The sequence below is a fragment of the Plutella xylostella genome, chromosome 21 (assembly GCF_932276165.1).
Source record: "Plutella xylostella chromosome 21, ilPluXylo3.1, whole genome shotgun sequence".
Taxonomy (NCBI): domain Eukaryota; kingdom Metazoa; phylum Arthropoda; class Insecta; order Lepidoptera; family Plutellidae; genus Plutella; species Plutella xylostella.
Window position 1 is genome coordinate 6,190,450 of NC_064001.1, and position 27,104 is coordinate 6,217,553.

The 27,104-nt window shown below is 39.1% G+C and overlaps 3 protein-coding genes across 8 annotated transcripts in view; 1 reads left to right on the top strand and 2 right to left on the bottom strand.

Annotated features, from left to right (window-relative positions):
• LOC119693113 (tyrosine-protein kinase CSK) overlaps positions 1–20,333 on the top strand; it is a 37,286-nt gene extending 16,953 nt beyond the window's left edge. For 2 of the 5 annotated variants that reach the window (XM_048628563.1, XM_048628565.1), the window contains exons 3-17: positions 5,374–5,475; positions 6,901–6,981; positions 7,824–7,908; positions 8,770–8,866; positions 11,316–11,462; positions 11,821–11,911; positions 13,014–13,133; positions 13,545–13,716; positions 14,128–14,168; positions 14,755–14,879; positions 15,310–15,471; positions 15,883–16,099; positions 17,494–17,580; positions 17,880–18,064; positions 18,676–20,333. In XM_048628563.1, the coding sequence (XP_048484520.1) occupies positions 5,374–5,475; positions 6,901–6,981; positions 7,824–7,908; positions 8,770–8,866; positions 11,316–11,462; positions 11,821–11,911; positions 13,014–13,133; positions 13,545–13,716; positions 14,128–14,168; positions 14,755–14,879; positions 15,310–15,471; positions 15,883–16,099; positions 17,494–17,580; positions 17,880–18,064; positions 18,676–18,697 (1,734 nt within the window). In that variant the 3' untranslated portion in view covers positions 18,698–20,333. Of the gene's footprint in view, positions 1–5,373; positions 5,476–6,900; positions 6,982–7,823; positions 7,909–8,769; positions 8,867–9,218; positions 9,790–11,315; positions 11,463–11,820; positions 11,912–13,013; positions 13,134–13,544; positions 13,717–14,127; positions 14,294–14,754; positions 14,880–15,309; positions 15,472–15,882; positions 16,100–16,343; positions 16,461–17,493; positions 17,581–17,879; positions 18,065–18,675 lie in introns of those variants that run through there. The other 3 variants (XM_048628564.1, XM_038115568.2, XM_048628566.1) reach the window with 3 other exon arrangements.
• Positions 20,322–23,321, bottom strand: LOC119693112. Of its 2 annotated transcripts, none has more exons than XM_038115565.2 (4): positions 23,074–23,321; positions 22,494–22,665; positions 22,087–22,201; positions 20,322–21,840 (listed from the first exon to the last, which is right to left on the bottom strand). In XM_038115565.2, the coding sequence occupies exons 1-4, from the start codon at positions 23,162–23,164 to the stop codon at positions 20,353–20,355; spliced, it is 1,866 nt and encodes a 621-aa protein (XP_037971493.2). In that variant the 5' UTR covers positions 23,165–23,321; the 3' UTR covers positions 20,322–20,352. The 2 variants fall into 2 exon arrangements, with proteins under 2 accessions (XP_037971493.2, XP_037971494.2); XM_038115566.2 differs by having other exon boundaries at positions 21,700–21,929.
• Positions 23,322–23,517: 196 nt separating this feature from the next.
• On the bottom strand, positions 23,518–26,736 carry LOC119693114 (DET1 homolog). Its single transcript, XM_038115571.2, has 5 exons — positions 26,292–26,736; positions 25,886–26,014; positions 25,445–25,659; positions 24,386–25,288; positions 23,518–24,111 (listed from the first exon to the last, which is right to left on the bottom strand). The coding sequence occupies exons 1-5, from the start codon at positions 26,610–26,612 to the stop codon at positions 23,910–23,912; spliced, it is 1,770 nt and encodes a 589-aa protein (XP_037971499.1). The 5' UTR covers positions 26,613–26,736; the 3' UTR covers positions 23,518–23,909.
• Between the last annotated feature and the right edge of the window lie 368 nt (positions 26,737–27,104).

The window sequence follows — 27,104 nt, forward strand, 5'->3', positions numbered from 1 at the left end:
AAGATTGACCAGATAACTCAGCACCGGGGCAGTTGTTGCTGCAACATATTTGACAACTTTGGTTGATATATCATCGTACCCAGTGCTGTTTGTGTTTTTCAATGATTTTATTATTAGATATATGTCATGTGCGGTAGTCGGTTTCATGAACAGCGAATTATAGCTTTTAGTTGTCAATAAATTATTAAATTCATATTGTCGGTCACTATTAAAATTATTATCTTCATCTTTTTCCGGATTCGAATGAGATGTAACTACATTAACAAAATAATTATTAAAATTTTCAGCGATGTCAGATGGTTTTTTAATTATTTTGCCGTTGACTTTTAATTGGTATATTGGTTCCGGAGGAAAATTTTCTTTCGACTTATTTATAATTTTCCATGTGGTTTTTGATTTATTGGTAGAGTTTTTGATTTTATGATCGTTCTGGTGTTTCTGAGTGAGTGCAATTATTAATTTGAGTCTTTTTGAATACAGTTTAAGCTTTTTTTTGTTATTAGAGTTGGGAGCACGTCTATACGCCCACAAAAGTTCTCGCTTCCGCTTACTACAAGCTCTAATACCTTTCGAAACCCATTTAATTTTTTTTGAAGTGTACATTTTTATTCTTCTAAGTGGGAAACACAAGTCATAAAAGAGTTTAAAAGTATTAAAATAAATGTCAAATGCTTTATCAGCATCTTTTTCTTCATATACATCATTAAAACTAAGATTGTCTAAACATTCCTTGAATTTCTGTAGATTTTCAAGAGAGTAGTCTCGCCTATATGTATACCAGAATGGTAGACTGCAACTTTTTTTAACTGGGCATGTACTTAACTGTGCAGTATGATCAGACAGCGCGAAATCTATGACTTCAGCTGTGCCACCCTTTATATTATATGTAATATTGTCAATGCAGGTACCACTACTAAGTCGTGTGGGTTGACGAATTTTAAGTTTGAAGTTATAGCTTAGGAGTAAATTTTCAAATGTCTTTGTTTGTTCATTATTTTTTAGGATGTCAATGTTGAAGTCTCCACAGATTATACATTTTTTTCCTAAACAGTATTTAGATAGGATTACCTCCAGTTTTTCAAAGAATAGATTGAAGGCCTCCTTAGTGTATTTTGGTATTCTGTAAATGCAAATTATAATAATTTTATGATCAATTAGCTCCAAAGCACAACACTCAAAACGATTTGGGCTGTTAAGTTTCAAAATTTCCAAGATAGGTTTAGACTTTAAGCTGTTTTTTACCAAGATGCAGGATCCCCCGTTTCGATCATCTCTACAGAAATGTGTAGCCAGTCTATAGTTTGGTATGGACAATTGACTGACATCAGAGGCCATCATATTATGTTCCGTAATACACAAGACGTCTACATTTGTATTATTAATAGATAGTTCTTCCAAATTCACAACTAGCAAGTCTGATTTAGTTATAAGTCCATTAATATTTTGATGCATAACACATATTGATTTATACACGAAAAAAGTCAGATGAATTATTAGTATTACATGAATTTGTGACACTTTGTTTGTTAGTAATATGATTACATGGGCATTCTCTGTATTTTTTAATAACAAAATTGATTGATTTATATATGTCATAAAATACGGTTTGCATTCCTTTGTCATTTAATTGACCTTGACCCCTTGAAAACATGTTATAGTCATAAGTTAAGTTAGCATTTGAGTCAAGTACAAATATGTGCTCATGTGTCAGAGCATCCAGATAAATTAGGTTATTAAACGTTTCTACTCGCCAGTTGAACATTGAGGTGTGGTCATGGCATTTAAATGTAGGAAGGCATATTAAAATGTTTGTGTGATGTAATGGCTGCAGAATTTCTCGTATGTACACAACTAAATCGAAGTAGTTATTCGTCGTTTTAAAGTCACTCTCTCCGATTAAAATCACACAGAAATCATCTTTCGTGAAGTTCTTCAGTTTTGCTTCAATTCCCCAAAGAAGTTGCTTTATTCCAACATTTGGTGTCAAATCATGACATGAGTTGTAGTCGCTATGAAATGTAGTTCTAGTTATCTCTAAAATGTTATTGGTTTTATTGCTACTGACAATGAGTAACTTGTTTTGTGTCCTAGGTTGGTTTGTCATCGTGGAAGAGTTTCTGTTACTATCTCTTGCCTTTGGTGTCGTAAGTCTGTGTAGCTTGCTTGTGTCATTATTATGATTTGGTTTTACTTGTGTTTTTTGTTTTGTAGATTCTTTAGTCGTATCAATTTTATTGTCTACGTATTTTTCAGTTATAATTCTAGGAGTCTTTGTCAACATAGCCGAAATGTTTTCTTTCTTTTTTTTAGGAGTGGCTAAGTCATTTTTCAAACTATTTGTGACTTTTTTGTACATATCGTTTTCTTTTTGTATTACCTTGATGCTATTTTTAAGTTCCGCATTTTCTAGACTAAGATTACCGATTTCGTCGTGTGCGGCTTTTAATTCAATATGAAGATGTTCGATCTGAGACTTAAGATCTTTAACCACCTCGTCTTCGTCCTCAGAGAAGGATGGCATACTGTTTGAAGTGCCATCTAGTGCGTTTTTTGTGCTATTAGCTTCATCTTCCGTCATTTGTGTTTCTGATTGTGTTCGCGGCCGTCTACGAAACGTGATGGTATCTAAGAAACTCATGTTTTATATTTTATCTTTAGTATCTTTTTACCATAAATCACAGTATGAGGAAATAAATTACAAAAGATTATATGCACTGCGGTGGAATCGAACCCGCTCTCGGCGAGATAGTGCTACAGAGTCCAGAGTCTTATCCGACTAGACTACAGTTGCTTAAGATTTGTTGTTGAAATAATTGATCTTATTCTAGTTTTGCATGTATTTGGTGCAAATTAGCCGTTGGTGAACTTTGGACAGGTGATATTACACAAGTAAATAGATTGTTAGTAAATAACAATTATTTCACTAAAATCACTTAATATCACTGACACAGACACTTAGTTATGAGCCTGTTTGCCCTGATAACTTTATTAAGCACTATTTTTCTTCATTGTAAACAGTTTGCTTTGAATTGTTGTGATCTTTTGTTTTTTATTAGTAGTAGTTAAATCACTTTGATAACACTTTGGTCGATGTATTATGACTACATGAAAATGTTGGTGACCTTTTTAATCACAATTTTTTTGTATTTCTATTTTTAATTAAGTTTTAAAAATTCAATCTCTGTAACTGGTCTGTATTGAGCGACGGTGGCGCCCTCTGTGCTGCGTGGAGCAGCACTGTTTACATAAAGCATAATACCTGGTGCAGCTTCGGTTTTGGCCGGGAGCCAAGGTCGTGCGTTTCATTGCCGTGGTAAAATGCAGACGGGAATTCTCGCCGATTTTGTATTTCGCCTGAATTAAATATCACTTTATACGTCGTTCCAGGGACTTTGAATTGAGGGAGCATTTTTATTTTGCGACATTCCGGTCCCATTTCCAAATGGAAGTTTATAGCTTTTATCTTTTATGGTTCTGTCTGCCCTTCTTTCTTTTTAATGCGTCAATTCTGTTTATACGATGTCTTTACTAGATCTCTAGATATAGCATGATATATTCAGATAGGTTTATTGGATCTAAAGATCCTTTTAATTTTTGAAGAGAAACCTAAAACCTCGGCATCAACAGATACAAAGTACCTAAACGATAGCAATGAAGTGTCACAAACCACTGACCCCGTTATGGCTTTAACTACGGTTCACTTTTCCTTGCGCTTTGCATGCGCGGTGCGTCTTCACGAAACGCTTTTAGCACAGTACAGTGGAATATAATGCAGTAGAGATCATCGAGGGACATATCAACGTTATAAAAGCCATGTTAAGTCCTGAAAACGGACTCTATACCCCCTTAAGGAAAACCTTTACTTTGGATATATTATTGTCTTGTGTAGTTGTACATAATATATTTTTCATTTAGCAGTAGGACGCCCTTACTTTACACTATACATAATCATAATCATGTTAAAGTGTCACATTACATCCACTTGGTAGGTAGGTAATGCATATTACGATGCCAGTATTGGAATAACCGCAGTCCGCCACCGCCGCTATCTCGCAGTAAAGTTCATCAGTCGTCGGCACTGTACAGTTCAGCTCCTGTATCCCCATCATTCTCATGGCGGTCAGTTTCGTCACGATCGCGATCTAGATTCGAGACTGTCGATTGTGATTTACGGTAGCGTAGCTAAGTTGTCTACTAAAGCGTTTCGTTTAATAGTGTAGAAATCCAAATACTTACATTTCGATATCGTCTATAGTAACACGGGCTAAATAAGTTAACGTAAATACCTCCCATTGCCTTCCATGCATATGGGACTCCACAACAGAAGCCTTGTTTGACAACGTTTTGTAAGTTCTAATTATGATATAATCAATATTATGTAGTTAGTTTCCTCAAACTCATTTGTAGCACTCGTTAATTTTTTGCAGTTCACAAGAATGTAGGATATGTAACAACTGCGTGTATTATGTGTAATAGTTTGCGAAATATTTCTCTTCATCTTATAGCATAAACGCGATAGGTTACATCTAACCTATTTCCAGCTCATATCACGGCTTACACGACCCTCCAAGTTATGCCAAGATTGCCAAGGTCTAGGGTTGTGTGGAGCGCTGTGGAGCAACCGACCTCCGACCTCATTTCTAGAGCACTTCTGCCTTATTAGGTCAACCTTATTAAACTACAACGGCGATGCTCTGTTTATTAGTTAAGCCTTATGGAGCCCTTCTTTGCAGTTTGCAAATGATCTCAATTACAATTACTGTAGTCTACAGATTGTGTTAATATTTGAAATGTTATGGTATGCTATACGTACCTAAAGTGCTTTAAGTATTATATTCAAGTACACAGATGATACTTATACATATAAACATAAGACTTATCTAGGTTTTCATGACTACAGTATACTGGTGATGTAATTTGTGATAAGTGAAGCTTCTCCCTCAACAATTTCACTAAAAGCATACCACGAAAATATGCCATATTTACAAGCCTATTACTCGTAGAGAGCTGAGGCATCTTGCTTCTCCATTACATAGCTCGTTAGTCGTCAGCAACTAACTAATAGGTATACGGTATACGCATGTCACTATTTATAAAGATGTGACATGTTTGGCCGTTGCCATAACGTTTTATATGAACCTTACAACTATCTCTTTTCCGTCGCTATTGAGCTGTATATCATAATGCAGCCTATGTATGCAGTGTATGCTGCATTTATGACCGAATTATAAGAGAGGATTCGAAGCGCAATAGACCTACAGCGACCGAGCGGCATAGCGCGCACCAATAGAGTCGCTTCGACACATTTCACACCGCACGTCCAAAAAGCGTCTCCTGATTGGTCAAGATGATTTACCGTCTTTTGTTTTCCAGCACGGCGTGCACGGTGCGCAGGCGCTGGGCCCGTGCGGCTGGTACTCCGCCGCGCCCACCGCGCCCGCGCGGCTCAAGCGCGTGCCGCCGCACCACCTGCCGGTATGTATCACTGACACTACATAGTACACTCACGAGCAACGAAAAAGTTCCACCTGCCATTGACGTTCCATATATTATGACGGTGGGATATTTCAATTGCTCGTGAGTGTACCTCTATGAAGCAAAGTTGTTTTATGCGTCTGTCTGTATCTATGTAGGTATGTATTCTTAGATCATAAACGTACACGACGATTTTAATGCGGTTACTTTAATAGATCAAATATATTGCTTTAAGAAGGTTTTTACAATATGTATCTTTTTATCCTTGAATTCTTGGAGTCCGTGTACCATTTTCATATTGTTTTTTATGTGCGTTGGTAATATACAGTGTTTTATTAAAAGCTTGCTATTTTATCATTTTAAATGGGACAGACATTGGGTATTTAACGAAGGCAAGGCACTAAAGGAAATCATTATAGTTTATAGGTTATTGTTATGATTATAGCCATGTGGGTATTAAGTAAACTGAAAAATAAAATACTAAAATGTATGATTTTATACGAGCAATGGCGGACACGAGTGTCGTGTAAATTGTGAATCCATTGTCTGGTGCTCAAATTAATTGCTCAATATTAAACAGCTGAATTTATAATAACAAGTCCTTGTAGTGAAACAAAGACAAAGGGGAAATCGTTTTCCTCATTGCTACTCTTCATTTAAATTTATTGCATTTTACAATATGAATAAAATTACTTGTAGTGAAGATAATTACAAATGACCGCTCAGTATGTACGGTAGGTACCTACCAAGTTTTCCAAAGTAGAGAAACTGCGTGTGTGCCCTAGCTAACTAATAGTCATTAGTTTCCAAGAAAAGGCAAGTTGCATTCTACATACTGAAGTGCGTAGACTTAAGACGTAGAAAGTCGCAGACAGCGCAACTACGCATGTGAGAGCCACGAATTAGTGTCAGCGATGTAACCTTGATTAATACAAGTGAGAACCGTACTACATTTTCACATTGTTCTTATGGAAAATAACACGCTCTACACAAACACTGCATATGTATCGAAGCCCCTATGACTAATACAATTCAAGGCGTCCTTTAAACGAAACCTTCAAAAGAATAACTAATTAAGCATATGAATTAAATCAAGTTATGTTTTTCTCATGTACATTTTGAAACAATGCGGTATTATCATTTGGGACGTCAGAATCCGAATTGTATATGTACAGAAGAGAAATAATTTAAATTCTGTTATTATTCAAGTTACGGCTTATTGTTCTAAACGGTAACTATGTAAATATGTTATTATTTAGAACAGTGCATGGTCACGGTTTTCAACAAAGGCTGGCCTGACAAATCTATGTCTGCAGTAATTGCATTCATGATTCGCGTTGCAGAAAAATTGCGCTGCATTCATAGTTAGGGTTCCGTGGTGAATAGATTGGTGACGTGGTGTTAATATAGTGTTTTTTTTTGCAGAGTGGCGGCGGAGTGAGTGGCAGTAATGGGCCGCATGCCCCGCTCTCACCCACCGCATTACAGCCCTCCGTACCGCAAAATGTAAGTGGAAATACAGTTTAATCGCTATCTAAAAATTATGCGCTTTGTACTAACTTTCTTTTTTGTCGGACTGTTAGTTTTTATCAACTCATGTTCACGCATAAATTATGCAAACTTGTAGACCAAGTCGAAGAGGATAAGAAGACAAATACGACTTTTGAATTCATGTAATGTTTGTAATTGTTAAATACATGGAAGCATTCGATATGTTTGCACTATTAGTAGCAACAAATACTGTTAGTAAATCAAACATTACATTAGTTACATAACACAATTACTTGGCAGTTACATAGCCAATGCACTATCAATATATAATCATAACGAAGCATGCTGCACGCTACTTTTAATTATGAGATAATAATAAGCAGGTTCATTTTGTTACTGTACTATTATTTTGCTTAGTTCAATATCATTACACTGAACATGCAGTTATTTAATTGGATTGGCATGAGTCCTTGTTACATGAAGTATAAGTGGCGAATTAGCCAAATGATTAATGTACACATCATTATTCATTAGCACCTATGCAAATATGCTTCTATGAGGATTTAATGAAATTCAGAATATTATAAGCACATCTGAATATCCAATAGGCTATTGGGTATTTATAACAGAACTCCCACGGGAAAACAAGTGGCAAATGCGGCAAAAACCTAGTAAAGTAATAATTACCTATTTAAATTACAAACAGTTTACAGAGTTTCTTCATTAATTTAACTTGCAAGCGTTACACGAGTCTAAATAAACTTTTCCCATCAGCCTCCACCAATACCTAACTATAACCTAGTGCGAACACGTGGAGACTAACAACAACAAGCACTAATATCGAATGTTGTTGACAGCCCGTGATGACGTCATCGGCCCGCGCGCCGCCGCCCGCCGGCCCCGCGCCCACGCCTATGCACACCTCGCAGACTGCCCCTCCAGGTAACTAGCTGTGCAAACTCTTTAGTCCTTACAAACTTTTTAAATGTAGCTGGAGGAATGATACTGGCCAGTTGACGCTTGGATGTTTACTTTTTTACGCTGGACCTGGATGGGCCCTATACTATACAATACATATGAATGATACTGGCCAGTTGAGGCTTATTTATAAACTTTTTGGATGTTTACTTTTTGCGCTCCTTGTAGATACTGGTCATATAGATATTTTTTTGAGTTGTATTGAGGATTCAAATAAATAACCAATGCTTTCTTGGTTTGGTTATGAATAGGAATTATGTAAAGGCTGAATAAAAGTTTCAAACCAATGATGAAGATAACGTAGTTATTACATATTCAAGCGACCTTGGCGTGTGTCACATGTGACGAATGTCTACTACGCAGCAGTTGGGCATGAATGGGCGCCGGCTTGCCGTCTTTGGATGTAGATCCTTAGTTATTTCCTCAATTACATTGTCAAGAATGGTATGACTTTTTATGTTCAGCGTACTCCATTCTTGTCCAACCCACACTTATTAAACCTACGTTTAGGTGCGTCAATTGTGTATTGTATATTGTAAACAGAAATAAACACTAAAGCTTGTAACGCCAGAACTGTACAAAAACTTGTCAGCAGTATTTTGTTTAGTTGAAGTTAGAATCTATGTTCCCAAAAGCCTTATTTTGTCATCTTTGTTTATCATAAAATACCCATTCATCCTTCATATTTGCCCATTAGCAATCCTTCTACAGATGCAATAATCAATACTTTCCTTACACCGGAAGCCTTACGCAACGCATTCAAATCACACAACCAACCAACTTGGCACTTTCTTCCGTTATTTAATATGAGTGTTGTGATTACAGCGGCGCCTCCCAAGGGTGCCAGCGACGTGCTGGTGACCGCCTCGGGGCAGCCCGCGCCGCCGCCCGTCACCCGACTCACAACTATGACGCACATGCCGTGAGTAGAATGCAGTGTTACACTTTTTACACTCGTCGTCGTGGGTGGTGTATTGGAGAAGATAGGGGGATGGGATTGAGTGTGATATTCGTGATTGTGGTTCTGCAAATGGAATATAAATTGGGTTATGTTTCGCCTGAGCTAAGAGTGATTCTCATAAAATCAGAGAGATAAATGTCTAGAAATATGAGCGGAACTGAATTAATTTCTACATTTTCTACTTATAATTATTTTAAAAAGAAGAACATATTACATATAACGATTATAATTATAAGCAGCATATATATAAGTACAATACATATTTTAAAAAGAAGAACATATTACATATAACGATTATAATTATAAGCAGCATATACAATACATTTGCATGTAAAAACTAAGCACACGACGATGACAAAATGTTTGACTTTGATCAAGTATAACAAATGTTTGCATACAATGCATAAATACATGAGCTTCGCAGCCATTTACAATTCATGCGCTATAAATATAATATCTTTCTAGCATGTCCAAGGCGACGATAAATTTACTTGAGAACATTGATACTTGCCTTGTAAATAATGCTGTGGAATCTTAAGGAAGTAAAATGTTATCTTTTCAAATCTTAACGGTCAAGCTTCTCTAATAAACAACTCACAGGCCTAAACATAATTCATGTAAGCTGACTCTGAATAACGCTACATAGATTAATAACACACATGCAATTGTACAAACCAGATGTTTGTGTACAATCAGTGATTGTTAGAACGTAGGTACCTACTTGATAAGGTTAATCAACCCGATGCGTATATCTTATCTCTCATTCGACTAAAGTGGTTTGTTCTAAACGCGTGTGTATAGAACATGGAGTTTGATATTACTCAGTGTTTTTACAAACCGACGAGAGTGAAGCTTTTCATACCGCCGGCCGCTTTCGAACCTGAGTACTTACTAAATATGCTTTTATTATACTTAATATGCGCCTGGGTTCTTACAGTAGGGGCTAATCTATCCTTTATTTCTTTACCATTCTTGAATTTCTGAAGATTGCTGCTGAAAAGACTCTTCAGTTAGACACAAAAGTGTAATCAAGCAAAAAAAAGATGCTGTAAAATATACACTTATATTTATAATACCACTAATGAATTGGTGACAAAAGATACTGTGAAATATCACATAAAATAGCCTTTTTCATCGGTGTCGTACATTTGTGACTATCGAAATGATGCCAAAATGTGGGATAATCAATAGCCTATAAAGATAACGATATAACAAGTTTCACATTACGCCGATTACACGGATGATATAATAATCTATGTATACCTTATGCCTAAGCTTCATTTCTTTTTCAATTTTAGATTTTACTTAAAGAAATCTTCGTCAACATGTTTGCTGAGTCATTTATCACCTTTATCTCAACAATATGTGCAAAAAAACTTAATCGTTATGTTCTGGCGGTTTTATTAGTTTCGCGGTTGCGTGTTTGATTTGATTGGCAGAATTGTGTTAAAATGCCATTTATCATTCGCGCTAACTGCAAACAACGGCTATTTGTTAATCCCACGACATTGCAAGAACGTCTTGTTTAACAAATCAAATGGCGAAGCTGTAAAGGATTTGTCATTGAGAATTAAATGCTGGTTTCGGAATAGTTTAGTATAGTAATGTTGCTTCATTGGTCACGTTTAGTTCAATGTTTATCATTCATATAATAGAGTGTAGGTTGGCTTTTAAAAATATTATTAAAATTGGTTTTATTCAAAACGCTTAAACTTTTCCTTCCTTGAATGTTTTGGCTATACTAGGCTTGTATGAGCGAAAATTGTGCTTGGTCATAAATGTTATGATTTAAATACCGCACAAAGTTTATCAATTTATAAAATGCAAAAGAATAACACTTGAAAGCGTGCAGCACTTAACACAGCATGTTATTCCATAAAAGGACTTGGTTTTGTCATTCCGTCTAATTTATTGCATTCACTTGAGCATAAAATGTGAATGCACATTTGCAACATACATACGTAAAGAATTCATAACTGCTTCGTTTAATTGCCTTTGTAACTTAAGGTTTGTCGTTTATAAGATTTTATGTAGTACTTAGTTACTGTTGTTCTTTTGTATCATGAGGTTTGTTTTTGATGTGGATAGTGGAAAGGAATACAGTGATAGTGTCCATTTTCACATATCAAAAAGTCCATGAAGGAACTCATTTACGACCTACTTTTGATCCGTTTACTGATTCATAGATTATAGTGAACTTAGTTTAGATTTTACAGCTATATAATATTTCTGATTTAATTATTATTTCTGGTATGAAACAATATACCCCTATATATATAGGGTTATAGTTTGCATGTGAACATCTTTCTTCTGCATTAGAATTCATCCTACATTTGTTTCATACCAGAAATAATAATTAATAAAAACAAATAATAATCAACTCACCAAAACCTCTCGATTCCCCCGCTAGATGGCACCACGGCGCGATATCCCGCGAGCGCGCGGAGGCGCTGCTGTCGGGCTCGTCGGACGGCGTGTTCCTCGTGCGAGAGAGCACCAACTTCCCCGGAGACCACACGCTGTGCGTGCGCTACCGCGGTCGCGTCGAGCACTACCGGTGAGTTAATAGTTCCCGTTTGTGTCGCTAGATGGCGCCACATTGTGACCTACTTAAACTAGATGGCGCCACACTGTTAGCTATTTCAAAATATGCTGTTAAGCTTGGTGGACTGTGTGATCACTTTGTATGTAGGAGAACATAAACTCCCCTACGAGCACAAACAATGTGTCTCTACGTGTTGACAGGATTAATTTTTATAACCTATTAAAGGCGCTGATTCAGAGGATAGTAGCTTTCGCTGGTCGATCTATGCTCGTGACCAAGCTAGCGTCTACGTGTGTCGATGGAGTATTACGCTCTGCTACAGTTTTGTTCGACAAATAAAGTAATTGTATGTTTATTTGGTATATTTCAGAGTGAAATGGGCGTCGGCGCCGGGCAGCCAGACGCAGCGGCTCACCATCGACGACGAGGAGTTCTTCGACAACATGACCGAACTAATACATGTAAGATATTTATTATTGTCTGTGTTATTTTTATTATTTACGAATTTCTAAACATCGGTAGGACAAAAAATATAGTTACGATCTAAGTCACCCGTTTTAATATAGGTACCATAATTATTTCGATACGCGAATACACATACATTTCACCCTATTAGATTTATACTACTAGCTTTATTCCGTTCAAGAAAGACATCTGACAGAACCCTTATTATATTCGAATAAGGGTATAGTTTTTGTTTGTATCAGATGTCTTTCCCCGTGGAATGCGATATAGGTAAAGTCGTTTGCAATAGAATCCAACAATCATGTAAACAAACCAAATTGTCACGATTAGTCCGTAATCACATACATTTGACGATCAATTATGAACATAGTCTGATTTCAACGAACGCACCATTGTTTTCACATTATCTTCAACACGATTTAACTTGTATTTATAAGTTAAATTTGTTAAAACATTTGCAACGTAAAAATTTCGAAGTATTTGACAAGCTGTCATCTTAGTTTTTTACTCATCGAACTCTATAAGTCATTGAAAAGTTAGTGTTGTTCGTAATCTGAAGTTATCTTTTATTTTTAATTTAATAAATTATTTTAATTTAATATTTTTATATTTTATTTTTTTCAAGAGCTTATTATAATTAACCAAAACGATAAAAGGAAGAGGAAGAAATGAAAAAGCTCGACGGCATTTTAGACACGGCAAGCGATGACACAGTGGTTCCATTTATAATTACGGTCACCGGCGACACTTCTGATAGTGATGATGACGAAGACGAAGATTTAAATTTGTTTTAATAAACACTTTTTTATATATATAATCAGTTTTATTTTATAGTCTATGGCTTATATATTTAATCTAATTAGAACACTATGACATCACTATGTGCATAAACAATACGCTGTCAATGTCAGTCCGCCATATTTGTTTACATGATTGTTGGATTCTATTGCAAACGACTTTACTAGGACCTAGGATCTCAAAACGAATGACAAACAGAATTTCCGATCAGTATGGAAAAATACGTATTTAGACAGAATTTTGTTAATTATCTTACGTTTTTTTATCGCCTGTTAACCATACCTCCCATGTCGTCCTCAGCACTACCTACAAGACGCGGACGGGCTATGCACGCAGCTAGTCCGCTGCCTGCCGAAGGCGGCGCCCAACGGGGCCAACAACAACGGCGCCCTGCAGCCGCCCTACCCGCCGCACCCGCAGGTTTGTGAAAAGTCCTATGACAACTGTGAAATAAATATATGTATTGTCATTGGTTAGTTGCCAAGGGAGTATGGACTTTATTTACCAGGCATATAAGCATCTGTCAATCAAATTTTAATGTAATAGGATTCATGCTATATTTTACAAAGTATGATTGTCTGGATCGCCTTATTTTTAGATTGAAGTGTTTGATAAATTTGTAATGGTAGATGAGTTTGATAAGGGGGTTGAAAGAAAATTAACCATTCACATCCCGGCAACCCATTTATTTGCACCAGACACAATACGTTTTTATATTGTGCGGGATTCAGATTACTCCTAGAGATATGTATAATTATAGTTAATGTGCCTTCTAATAACCGTACACCACCTCTAGTCTCCCCTTACTGAACACCTTTACTTACGGTACAGCAGCCGCCCCCGTACCCGCCGACGCCGAGTGTGACGTCATCGACGCCGGGCAGCTACCAGCCGCCGCCGCCCGTGACGTCATCGGCTGGTAGCTACCAGCCGCCGCAGTTCCCTCAGCAACCCTTCGGCACGGATCAGAGGGACGGAGCGGATCATAACTTTGTTGATGCGCGTGAGTTTAAGTAATGTTTATGCATGGGTTAAAGAGTCAGAGTTTGTGTTGCATCGAAGCTCCGTGGCAATGCTTGTAAAGCGTGCGTTTTTTACTAAAGTTGGCATGATAATATTACCGTGTTTTCAATATCTCTTAGAGCTTCGTAAATTGAGCTACTACTACTGAGCACTCGAAATATGCAATTGCACCCTAGTTCGACAACGACCTTACGAATCCTTGTATGGTATAAAATGCGAATCAAACTAACCAGAATATCCCCAATGTGAGCAAATTCCATTTAGTTGCCATCGACAAAGAACATCACGGTAGTGTACATAAAAATATCAATAATTACCTTTTTTTACTTTTACATTAAGTAACATGTTTTATACTTTTTACATTGATCAAAATGTGTTGTCCAAACTCCAGGCTGGATAATCGCCGAACGAGACCTCGAGATCCGCGAGAACATCGGCAAGGGCGAGTTCGGGGACGTGATGCTCGGCATCCTCAACGGCTCGCAGAAGGTGGCCGTCAAGATACTGAAGGACCGCGAGGCCGCCAGCAAGTTCCGCCAGGAGGCCAGCGTTATGGCGTAAGTGGTATTTATTACTAGGTGTCACGCGAGCTTCGCTTCGCCTTGAACAGTTTTCCCGTGGGAATTCCGGTATAAAAAGTAGCCTATGTTCTTTCCCAGGGTCTAGACCGTATGTATACCAAATTTTATTTAAATCCGTTCAGTAGTTTTGGCGTGAAAGAGTAACAGACAGACACAGTTACTTTCGCATTTATATTAGGACTAGATGTTCCCGCGAGCTTCGCGTCGCCTTAAAAAGTTTTCTCGTGGGAATTCCGGGATAAAAAGTAGCCTATGTTCTTTCCCAGGGTCTAGACCGTATGTATACCAAATTCTATTTAAATCCGTTCAGTAGTTTTGGCGTGAAAGAGTAACAGACAGACAGATTAGTTAGGACTAGCGGTTCCCGAGAACTTCGCTTCCCTTAAAAAGTTTTCCCGTGGGAATACTGGGATAAAAACTAGGCTATGTGCGAGAACATCGGCAAGGGCGAGTTCGGGGACGTGATGCTCGGCATCCTCAACGGCTCGCAGAAGGTGGCCGTCAAGATACTGAAGGACCGCGAGGCCGCCAGCAAGTTCCGCCAGGAGGCCAGCGTTATGGCGTAAGTTGATGCAGAATATTTTTGGATTATATTTTTATAGTGTTTGGGAGTTTATAAATGATAACTCAATCGCGTTAGCTGTTACAGTCTTTTAATTAGCAATCAACTAACATAGCGCTTATGGATATTCATGTACCCTCTATATACAATACACTACAATTTTATACGCGATTTGTGTAACGCCCCGTATAAAAACTAATGATTTTTAGCTCTAATGACAGATCCAACAATAACACACAAGTATATCTTCATTGTCCTCCTATGGTTGTGTATCGTCGGGTGAGCGTATGATTATACCGACCATGACGTAAGTGGTAGATTTGTACGTCAATAACGACAACAACGTTAGCGTAGAAAGGGATGCAGCCCTTAGCTATATATGTTTGCCTCTATCTGACAGTGTATTCACAGTATTTTCTCCCCATTCCAGTTCGCTAAAGCACGAGAACCTGGTCCGGCTGCTGGGGCTGGCGGTGAGCGGCGGCGCCACGTGCCTGGTGACGGAGCACTGCGCGCAGGGCTCGCTGCTGGACTACCTGCGCTCCCGCGGCCGCCACTACGTCACCGCGCGCGACCAGATCAACTTCGCCTAGTACGTATACCCACAGAGGTCTAGTTTCTTCTTTAAACCTAGCCTGTGTGTCGATTTACTGCGAATATAATGCCTATCGCTTCAAAAACTCTGAGAGGCACTAAGACACTCAGCTGCCGCAACACGGGTTCGTTATCGACGTTGATAAACGTCGCTATATCGCGATTCGCCATAAATACGGCGCTGAGATTGGTGAAACACGTTTTAAACGAGTTTATCGACGCTGATAACGATCTCGTGTAATGGTTGATATGTTACAGAAAGTGTGCACGGCTAGCGATAGCGGTCCCTTACAACATTTACATCCTATCGCCCAACTTTGTGTTTTAGCTTCCTTTATATGCCAACTTTTCTCACCACCATGTATCACTCATAGCCACCCATATGCTAACAACCACATCCACCCCCCAGCGACACATGCTGCGGCATGGAGTACCTGGAACGGCAACGCGTCATCCACCGCGACCTCGCCGCTCGCAACGTGCTGATCTCCGCCGAGGGCACGGCCAAGGTCGCGGACTTCGGCCTGGCCAAGTGTTCCACGACCGAGGACGATCCGGCGGACGCGTTGCGGGTGCAGGCGAAGCTGCCGATTAAATGGACGGCGCCTGAAGCGTTGAAGTACAATGTGAGTTTGTTTTGTAGTGTTATTCGGTACCTGGTTTGGACAGAGCCTGCTATTTTTAAGCCGCCAGTCGAAGGCAATATTTGTGGCATTCGTAGCTCCTGTTTGGATAGTGTACCCAATCTATTTCCGCTTCCTCAATGTGAGTATATAAGACAAAATAAAGAAGGAACTAGGAAGAAGGCTGTGTCGGAAGGCAATTTCGTCCTATTTCAACGTGCTGATCTCGGCCGAGGGCTCGGCCAAGGTCGCGGACTTCGGCCTGGCCAAGTGTTCCACGGCTGAAGATGACCCGGCAGACGCGTTGCGGGTGCAGGCGAAGCTGCCGATTAAATGGACGGCGCCTGAAGCGTTGAAGTACAATGTGAGTTTGTTTTGTAGTCTTGTGGGTTTGGACAGGGCGTCTACGGTAGCGCCTTCTATTTGGAAGCCGCCAGACGAAGGCAATATTTGTGGCATTCGGCCTAATCCATTTCCACTTGCTCAATGTGAGTATACAAGTCAAAATAAAGAAGCAATTAGGAAGAAGGCGGTGTCGAAAGGCTATTTCGCATGTATGTAAACACTACTGCGACCTCGCCGCTCGCAACGTGCTGATCTCCGCCGAGGGCACGGCCAAGGTCGCGGACTTCGGCCTGGCCAAGTGTTCCACGACTGAGGATGATCCGGCAGATAGCGTTGAGGGTGCAGGCGAAGCTGCCGATTAAATGGACGGCACCTGAAGCGCTAAAGTACAATGTGAGTTTGTATTGTAGTCTTATTCGGGCGTCCACGGGATCGCCATCTATTTTGAAGTCGCCAGTCGAAGGCAATTTTTGTGGCATTCGTAGCCCCTCCTCGGATTGTGTGCCCAATCCATTTCCGCTTCCTCAATGTGAGTATATAAGGCAAAATTAAGTAGCAATTAGGAGGAAGGCGGTGTCGGAATGCTATTTCGCCCTTTTATGTATGCAACGTTGCCGCTCGCAACGTGCTCATCTCGGCCGAGGGCACGGCCAAGGTCGCGCACTTCGGCCTGGCCAAGTGTTCCACGACTGAGGATGACCCGGCAGATGCGTTGAGGGTGCAGGCGAAGCTGCTGATTAAATGGACGGCGCCTGAAGCGTTGAAGTACAATGTGAGTTTGTATTGTAGTCTTATTCGGCACCAGGTTTGGACAGGGCGTCCACGGGACGGGCGTCGAGGGCAATATTTGTTTGCCCAATCCATTTCCACTTCCTCAATGTGAGCAACTTATATTCTAAATAAAGAAGCCATTAGAAAGCATTGCTATCATTTCTATGACCATACATCAGGCAATGGCTTCTTCTGAGGCGTATGGCGCCCAGAGATATTTCAGCCCTATGATTGGTAAAATTTACTTTGAATTAAATTAAAATAAATTATTCTCGTTTCAGAAATTTTCAAATAAGTCCGACATGTGGAGCTTCGGTATTCTTCTGTGGGAGATCTATTCATTTGGAAGAGTGCCATATCCCCGAATCGTAAGTATTTTATTTACTTTCTTACTGTAAAAGTAGATGTTTGATTTATATTTGAAGTCCTATTCTTTTCGTCGCTGAGTGCCTAAAACCCAATTTCATGTTATGCCTGCATGTTATTTAACGTACTAACTAGATAAAAAAAAATTCTAATCCTCGTATTTCCTATATCGCAATAAGTCTATTTCGCAATAGATCTAAACTCAAATTCCCGATTTATTCGAATACCCATAATAATGTTTAATTTGTAATTCAGCTAGTATGTACCCTAAATAAACCGTCAACCTCCCGTCACCCTGCAGCCGCTAGCCGAGGTCGTCCGGCACGTAGAACGCGGCTACCGGATGGAGGCGCCGGACGGCTGCCCGCCGTCCATGTACGAGCTGATGCGCGCCGCGTGGCAGCCCGCGCCCGCCGCGCGCCCCGCCTTCCGCGACGCCCGCCCGCGCCTCGCCGCCTGCCGCGACGCCACGCCCAGTAGACTACCGTGAGTGTGCTAACTGCTGCTTCCCTAACCACCTCAGCGTGACAAACGCTAAAACTCCAATTATCGAACTGGTGGTGGAACGCTCTTCTTAACCTATTCCGTCCTATATTATATCGATATTGCGCAAGACACAAACGTTTTTACCGTGTCTAGGATTCAACCGGTAAAGTCTGAAGGTCCTTTTCTCCGTGATGAAAGGGTTTGTAAGTATCTATCGGTGACAAGTGTAAGGTAAGTAAGGCGCCCATGTACGAGCTGATGCGCGCCCCGCCTTCCGCGACGCCCGCCCGCGCCTCGCCGCCTGCCGCGACGCCACGCCCAGTAGACTACCGTGAGTTGATGCTTCTATTGAATCTAAGCGTGACTCATATATGGTACAGTCAGCAAAAGGTATGCCACCTCAGTGCAAACACTTTAATTTTACGATCCACTGCCGTGTGATACGTGATATGAAAAATTGATAAAAATAGAGCAAATATCAATTAAATATTATTTGATTCGAGAGAGCTAACTATTTGGTAATCTATTGGATCTTGAGTCGAATGCCATCTGAATTAATTAATTATTTCGAATAAATATTTGTAGCTACAATATAATTTGTCTTGTTGCAGTGAAAGTCAACCGGAAGGATGAACTCATAAAGTGAATGGACACTAATATAGTTAATGTGCTGTGAAGGTTGCAAACTGTATTTTATATATTAATATATGGTGTAAGTATAACTAAATTATTTTGATATGTTTAAAGACACTTCCTCACTTAAGAATTATCTCTATTGTAGATTAGACGTGTGTGTACAACCGGTGTTAGAGTGACATTCTATCTGATATTATGAGTGTAAAACTTGATAGAGTAAAATATTTTTGAGGGCCTAAGTATAACGAATTATTGATGCATATTTTCTCGTAAATATTCCACCCACAGCGGTCGTCGGTACTGCGGTACTGTCTAGTCAAAGTAAAATTGTAATAGTATTTTGTATATTAATTTCACGTTTCAATAAAGTATTTTAATTAAATGCTAAGGCTGCTAAATGTGAAACAATGAAATGAAACTGTTATACACTCCATGTAGAGTAAAGCTATTGTGTTAAAAAATTAAATGCAATTTTATTGTGGAATTTTATCTTTGAAATGTAAATGTGCTTATGAGAGTTATTAGCAAATGATAATCCCAGTGGTTATAAAAGTCTATTCAGAATTACAAAATTTGTATACCTTAGCGTTATTTCATGGGATACTTGACATGATATAAATTCAAAATCATGATATTTGAGAGCAAATTGCTGTATCTTCAATGTTCCAGATACTTTAAAAACACAATGCATTTCTAGCTAATGTATGTTTAAAACTTTTATGATACTTTTGCTATATTCTATATTTTTTGGAAATAAATTATAAATGTACTTAGTAATAATACATGAAAGAGAGGCATAGGCCCATTTGTGGTTGTGCTAACTTAAAGTAAGTAGATCTAATCAGAGACATTGGTGGATTTGCATAAGAGAGTATTATAAAGAGTTCGTTTTTAAAATATGTTGAAAAACTACTGTGAGACTTTATTACTATGAATCTCAATCGTTGACAAGCTAAATTAATTATTGCATTAAATTTGGTTTCCAAATCGCCATGAAGCTTATTTTATTAAAATCATGCACACCAATTTGTAATGAAATAATGTACCAACCAACTATAATGTATTAAATGTGTAAACAACTAACTTGAAATGACAATGCAATGTAAAAAGCACAAAATTTTGGCAATAAGAAAGATACATGCTTCATTAGACATTAGGTGACGCAAATGCAAACCACAATTTATGATGAAAATTATCCGTTCATTTGAACTATTCTTATGCAATACTAGGTTTAAGTGTTACATTGTTTTATACGATTTTTTATTTATAAAATTCAAAAAATAGGTAAACAATTACTTATGTGGACAGATTTTTTGTTAGATTTGCTATGACTATAATCTACCAAAGCAACTTCGAAAGTATGAACTGTGTGTGTCGTTTCACAATTTACAGTATGGTCTTCCTTTATTTTTTGGGTATTTTTTGAATCATGTATTGTGAATGTGTCCCACAACTTGACTAGTCGAAGGTTCGTGCCCGAAGACGCAAGTTGTGCAGTGTGAATTATGTTTAAAATGAGAAATCTCAAGTTGTTTTTGTTTATAACTGTACTATTATTTTAGACTTTCATTGTAAATAAAGTAATTTTAAGGTATAAAATGTATAATAACAAGAATATAAATTCACTCAATAACTTATTTCTTTAATTTTTGTTAAAATATTCCATTAGTAGGTAGGGGATGGCCGTCATTTTGTTTATCGCATGCACACTGCATCATGTCTAGGAACTTATCTACAGACGATGTGACCGATTCTAGCTTTTCAAGCAGGACCCAGGGCAAGGCCCCACACAAACCACCACTCGAAGCATCTTTACCTGGCTTTTTTACATCATCACGTAATGCTTCTGTGTCTTGGTAATGTTGGAAGCATGGCTTTTGCACGTTGCTAGGTCCCGGTTGGTCCATGGATGGTTTCGAGAGGCATGATGGCACCGGCAAGTCTACGCCCTGCATGGAATGCGAATATAAAGCATCGGTTTGTTGAACTGACTGTGTGGCAATTTTAGTGCCACTCCCGTTTGCAATTTCAATGTTTATCTTCCCAATACCTAATGGTAATTTTTTACTGTTAGAAACTGCAGTTACTTGGTGACTGTTTTTACTTTTGCTGTCTTTGTTTTGATCCAGACACCTTTGGTTCGATGGACATTTATTTTCTTCGTTATTCTGACCTTTTACACTGTCATTCTTCGGTTTTAAATTCGTTTCTACATCTATCGTGATTGTAGCATTGTTTAATTTTCTTGGCCGAAAACTTAACATTTTACTTTTAGCTCCTGGGCATGTGCATATTTTTCTACTTTCAGAGTCTGTTTTATTTTCAATTGTTTCCTTTGCCTTCTGTTCAATTATTGGGGTTGTTTCACTATCAACCATCACAGCTTTGGGGTTTAGTTCTTGGATTTCAGCCATTTCTTTACCATCAATTGCCATAGCATTATGTTCTTTTACCTTTTCTTCACCATCTAATATCTTCAAAGAATTTTGTTCGGGAACGCCGCGTCTTAAATCGTGCCACGTCCATTTTTGGCCTTGTTCGTAGCAAGAATTAGGGTCTAGTTTGCAGCTTGTGTCCGTCTGTGGAACTTCTGGTTTCTTAGTGCTTTTACTGTCTTGTTTGCGTTTCTTAGGTACCCCTTGACATTCGGGGTCGCACTCGCTGCCAGATGAACACGGACATTCGTAGCTTTCTGAGTCGCTGCTGTTACCACTCCTCAAGTACTTGCGAGATCGACGTTTACGTTTTCTAGTGTCTTTTGATGGCCGTCTGGTCGGGCTTCGGTATATTATCTTTCTCCTTCTATTGTTTTTACGTTTCTTGTCTGGTTCGCTACTCGTCTGCCCATCTTCACTCATAGGTTCTGGTGCGGTTATGTTCACTGACTTAGATTTGCTTCTAGTTTTTATGCCATCTACTGAAGCATCTCTTAAGTGAAGTTTAGTTTGGATCGCTTCGCTTCTTCTTTTCTTAGGTCTGCACAAGCACGGTGGTCTATTATGTTCTGGAACTTTTGGTGTATCGTTTTGTTCCCTGGGGGTTTCAACTTGAGCGTCTACTTTAGGAATCCACGGCTTTCCTCGCAGGTTTGGGTAAAAGTAATGCAGATCTGTAGTGGACGTCCACGCATCGTTATGAAACTGCAGAAAAAGAATTCGGTCCACAAATGCGTCGTGGCATACATAAGTAGCTGTTAAGGCCTCCTAAAGACCACTGGACCCAAGTGGATCTGCAAATAAGGATATCGGAGGTCCAGTATTCTTTAAAGGAACCTAGACTCACATGCATATTTTTGAGAATGTAGGTAAATAGTACGAATGAAAAGAATCTATTGTTGGACAAAGTAACTTTTATTAATAATTTTCAAAAGGACTGTAAGTACAAACCTGGACCTTATGTGGTGGTGCAGGCGGCTGGATAGTAAACTCCGGAATACTATTTCCTCTTTCAAAAAAAGGCACAGGGAAAGGGTAATGTTGATGAAACAAAGTGGCTGGTATACTGAAACAAAAAAAAAACATAATGCAGACGTACGATGGTTCTTTCATCTGCTGGTAGGTATATATCTAACGTGTATGAGAACTGTGAGGTGTGAGCGGGTCCTATGGTGGAGTGGTAGGTATAAAATACACAAACTCAGGGAATACACAACGTCATGTTACACGTGTCATTTGGGTATATGGTACATGGAGTAGAGAAGTATTTCTTTCTTAGATGTCATAACTATCTGATTCAAAATCTTCACATTTATGTTCCCATTTATTAACTACTTACTTATAATTATTATACTCACGGTGTAGAGACTCTGTCGACACGGTACGCGGCGGGCGGTCGCCACGGGCCGCAGCTAGCGCACCCGCTCTGCGCCCGCGCAGGCACGAAGTAGAACTGAGTGCTGCCGTCAGGGTACTGCACTGATAGCACCTCGCCGCGCCCTGGTACGTCTTGGGGGGGAATTGTGTATGCTGGAATTGACAATTATAGATGACTAGCTGTCCCTACGAGCTTCGCTTCGCCTTAAAAAGTTTTCCCGTGGGAATTCCGGGATAAAAAGTAGCCTATGTTCTTTCCCAGAGTCTAGACCATCTGTATACCAAATTTCATTCTAATCCGTTCAGTAGTTTTGTCGTGAAAGCGTAACAGACAGACAGACACAGTTACTTTCGCATTTATAATATTAGTTAGGATTAGGATGGTGGCTGGTGGAATTTCCGGGATGATAAACTGCTTATTTAGTTACTGTTGATGAGTTCTGACCAGTGATGTGAAAACTAAGTCTAAGATCCGGGTTAAGAAGGGCCGTTAATATACCATGAGCATTATACCTACTCAGGCAAGCTAAAAGACATAGTAGGTATGTAATAATTACTTACACGGAATACATGGTTGTATGTATTGCTGCCCAAACTGCTGTGGAGCTACATTCAGATAGGGGTTGGGTATGAATGGACAGTTGTACTGCATATTGGCTACTGAGGAATCCTTAGGTAAGAAAGAAATTTACTGCAAATGCATCAGGGCTATTGATTCAGGGTAAGATAGACTGATATTGGGGTCATTTTATTAGTGAAAATATTTATTTTATTTTGCCCATACTAATAGCCGGTGAAGGTTATTTTTGATTGACAAGAAATGGACAAGAAGCTGAACGGCATATTGGTACAGACAAAAATAAGGAGAGGGACAGAGGGACCCAAAAAGAGGAACTAGGTACTTATTCTAAGATCTATTCACTATGAAAAACTGTATTTTTGCATTTGCATGTTTGTGCATACAAAAATATTAGAGGCAGTAAACTGCTAAATGAAACTATTGTATAAATACAAAAATAACTGCGGTTTTATTCTTAAGCTTAACTAATAAAATATGTACTTAGACACATGTTAATAATACAAAACTATGAAATACTACACAGTAGTACTTGCAACAGCATCTATACAAAACGGCTTTATATACAATGAAATATTATAAATATATGAGTTACTCAACAAAGTAGTACAATACAAGCAGCAGACTATAGTAGTGCGACATTTTATACGTTTGCAGGCAATAATTTTGCAGGATTGTTATGTTCGCTTTTCCTGTAGTGAGATAGTATTGTAATTCCCATATCGCCACCTTAGTGTCTACATAAATAACATATTTTTATAGAGGGCGCCACTGATATCCCACGAAAATCACATTGTAACTATCCACACTGTATAAAACCTCACAGCGGCGACGTATAAACCGTGTTGCGTATGTGAAAGTTCACTATATACTCGGCGTTGGTCCTCTGCACGCTGATGGCGAAGGGGTCGGTGGGGTGGAAGGTGAAGGCCACGAGGCGGCGCGCGCTCGCCGGCGCGGCCTGCCCGAGGAGCCCCGCGTAGATACGGAACTTGAGCAGCCCTGAGTCTCGCGCGTAGAATCTGGTGGAAGTTTGTGCTTATTAGCAAACGTGTTTAGGGTTATCGACAGTTATATTTTGAACTGGCAGGGTTCAGTAATTTGGATGAAATTTACATGATGTGTTTAAAGGAGGCAGGGTTGTCATGTAGGTAGATGTTAATTAGAATTTTGAATATTTAGAGATACGAATATTGCACAAAGGCTCCATCGAGTAACTAAGCTAGGTGTAGTTACCTACTATTATAAGCATACTTAAAACATTATAGAATATAGTCATAAGTACAAATTACGCACCTTATAGGATACTCTCCATACGCCTTCGGCCTCTCCATCACAGACACCCACTTGTCATCGTAGCTGAACAACCCTAAATCCAAATATGGCGATCCGCTGTAGGACTGTGCACTAATAGGCAACTGGGCCAGAATCCTCTTAGTAGCTTCTGTGCGGCCGCCGTATATCGCTCTCACTATAGTCTGCTTAAACCTCTGCTGCGCCAGTCTAGCATAAAGATTATTGGACGGTGAACACGTGAATTGCGAATCTGAACACAGTCTTGCATTTCTGAACCAGTCACAATAATTCTCAAACAACTGCAGTAAACCCTCGGAAGTGTTCTCATAGACCTCCAGTATTTTACTGTCACTGATGTTGTAGATCACAAAGAAGGATGACTGGCTGTTGGGCTCAGCCACTCTCAGAGTCACCACCTCTTCACTTGCATACTTGATGAGCAAGTGATCTTCATCCAACAGCTGCATCTTCCACATGCGTAAACTTTTGAACATGTCAAAGTACTTGTAAAACTTTCTCAGCTCCAACGGGTCTTTTGTCTCATCACTTATTGACTTGGCTCTGTTGAACAGGAACACCAGTAGTCTATGCTTCAAGCTATTTATTGTCTCCTCATGGAATGGCCTTTCATTGACAGGTGGAGCAAATACTGTGCTCACAATAAAAGGGTCATCATCGTAACAAAACCTGCCTATTTTCCTTATATCTATTAGCATTCCATCTACAATTTGGAACAGGTGTATAGTTTGGTGCTGCACAGAGAGAACAGCTAAGACATCTTTGTATAAGTAGATGCCTTGATTGTGCGAGAGGTAAATCTTGTCTATTCTGAAGTTCTTTGTGTCACACAACTTGCCGTGGTGCAAGTCTACCAAGTGCAGGGAGTAGTCTTCTAGTGCAGACCTGGAAACCAAACACAAATAGTAGTTTTCCTAGTTTTTACATTGATGAAATAGCTCTAGAATGGATTCTGGGGCACATACACAAATTTTGAATGAAATTATTTCAGAGCTATGGGGTCAGTAAACATTGTTAACTTTACAGAAAGTCATGACATACCTTATAGTAGGAGTGACAGCCTCATTATTGCTGTGAATGTGATAGAAGTGCGGCCTCATGTCATCGGGTATGTGTGCCGCGGAGCCCACAATCACATATCGGCCATCCTCAGTGAACAGACTGCACTCACGGTTCAACTGTTGCTCCATGGCTGGAATCTGCCCACGTCTCTCTGGCCTTTGCACTTGTTGGCATACATTTACTGTGAATTTAGGCTAGAAAGAGAAAAATACTGATTAAAATTGAGGTATTCCACTTTTTTGGTGTTATTCAGAGCAATTTGGTTACTAAATATTGAGATCTTGCATATATTTTTTCAATATTGTTTGAAATATTGTATGAAACCAGAATACTTTTTATTAAAGAGTCAAAAAAAGTATGTGCATGAATACAAGAATAGTTTTTTTATAACATTTAAATCACAATGTTTGATAAAACTACCTTAAAGAATCTATAGAACAAATGAGTCCGTATTCTGTGGTGGGCCTCATCAGCATCAGCATTGAGCAAGTCTGAGGGGTAGCCGGCCACCAGGTCCCCGGCAGCCGATGCCCCACGATACTCATACACCTGAAAGACAATATAAGGTACTTTACTGTTGGCTTCTTGATGGTCTTTAATTAAACTTTAATATTTTTTGTTATGTTGTGCTGACCTGCTATGTAGGTTTAAGATATTATTGAAGCCTCAGTCTTCATTCAATCATTTCAGAATGCTGCTATAGTAATTCTAATCAAACAGCACTCTGAAGTAATGTTTACTTACAAAATGCTATATATTTGTTTACAAATGAAGACTCATTACTAAGATGTATAAGTACTCAATAAATCATATGTATAGTACTCACTTCCAAAGAAGTCTGATCAGCCGAAAACGCGATAAAATGTTTACCATCAGGGCTAAACTTTCTCAAAAAGCAGGGAGGTTTCTCCACATTGACAATAGTCAAGTTTGGGAACACATTCTGGTAGAACTCCCTCACTACATGGAAGTGGGACCCCGGTTTCCTGGAGCCGTATATCTCTCGGTCCATCAGGCGTACGACCAAATTTTGTGGTTTGATTTTTCTTGGTATAATTCTTTCAGTACAAATGAACTCCTCATCGTTGAGTGTCCCTGGGGGTATGTCCTCGTAATACACATTACTGCTGCCACTTGTAGAAGCCATGTTCTAATTGATAGTTCAGATAATCTCTTGGAATTATTTGTACATGCTAAATGGGTTTCAGTAACTAAAAGAAAATAAATTAAAAATTGTTTACTCGACACTCGATAGATGCACAAACTTTGGCTTTTGACTTTGAGAAACTCCAAAAATGTCAATGTCAAATGATCGATATTTTGATGCTCTGTGGAGCTACGTAAGACCTTAGAATAAGCGTTTTCCTTAGGTTTACTTCTATAGTGTTTTTTTTCCTCAGAGCTTCTATAGTTTACACAGGAAAGTCATTGGTTGGTGTCACATAACGGGCCTCTACATGTTGTTTTCGGCCCCATTCACGCTTTTAAAATGGCCGGGACCCCATGGTCCCGAGATGGTAAAGACACAACATAATAATATGTAGGTATAATAGATAAAGTACCTATTTCATATTTGTCAATCAATCATGTTTGCTTTGAACAGAAAAGCAACTATTTCGATTCTAACGGCAACTACCTA

Coding starts and splice junctions, on each gene's coding strand:
- LOC119693114 (XM_038115571.2), bottom strand. CDS start 26,612: ATGGCTTCTACAAGTGGCAGCAGTAATGTGTATTACGAGGACATACCC. Junction 26,015..26,291: donor CTGATCAGACTTCTTTGGAA/GTGAGTACTATA, acceptor ATTGTCTTTCAG/GTGTATGAGTATCGTGGGGC. Junction 24,112..24,385: donor TATGGAGAGTATCCTATAAG/GTGCGTAATTTG, acceptor AACTTCCACCAG/ATTCTACGCGCGAGACTCAG.
- LOC119693112 (XM_038115565.2), bottom strand. CDS start 23,164: ATGCAGTACAACTGTCCATTCATACCCAACCCCTATCTGAATGTAGCT. Junction 22,666..23,073: donor CATACAACCATGTATTCCGT/GTAAGTAATTAT, acceptor TGTCAATTCCAG/CATACACAATTCCCCCCCAA. Junction 22,202..22,493: donor GTCGACAGAGTCTCTACACC/GTGAGTATAATA, acceptor TTTTTGTTTCAG/TATACCAGCCACTTTGTTTC.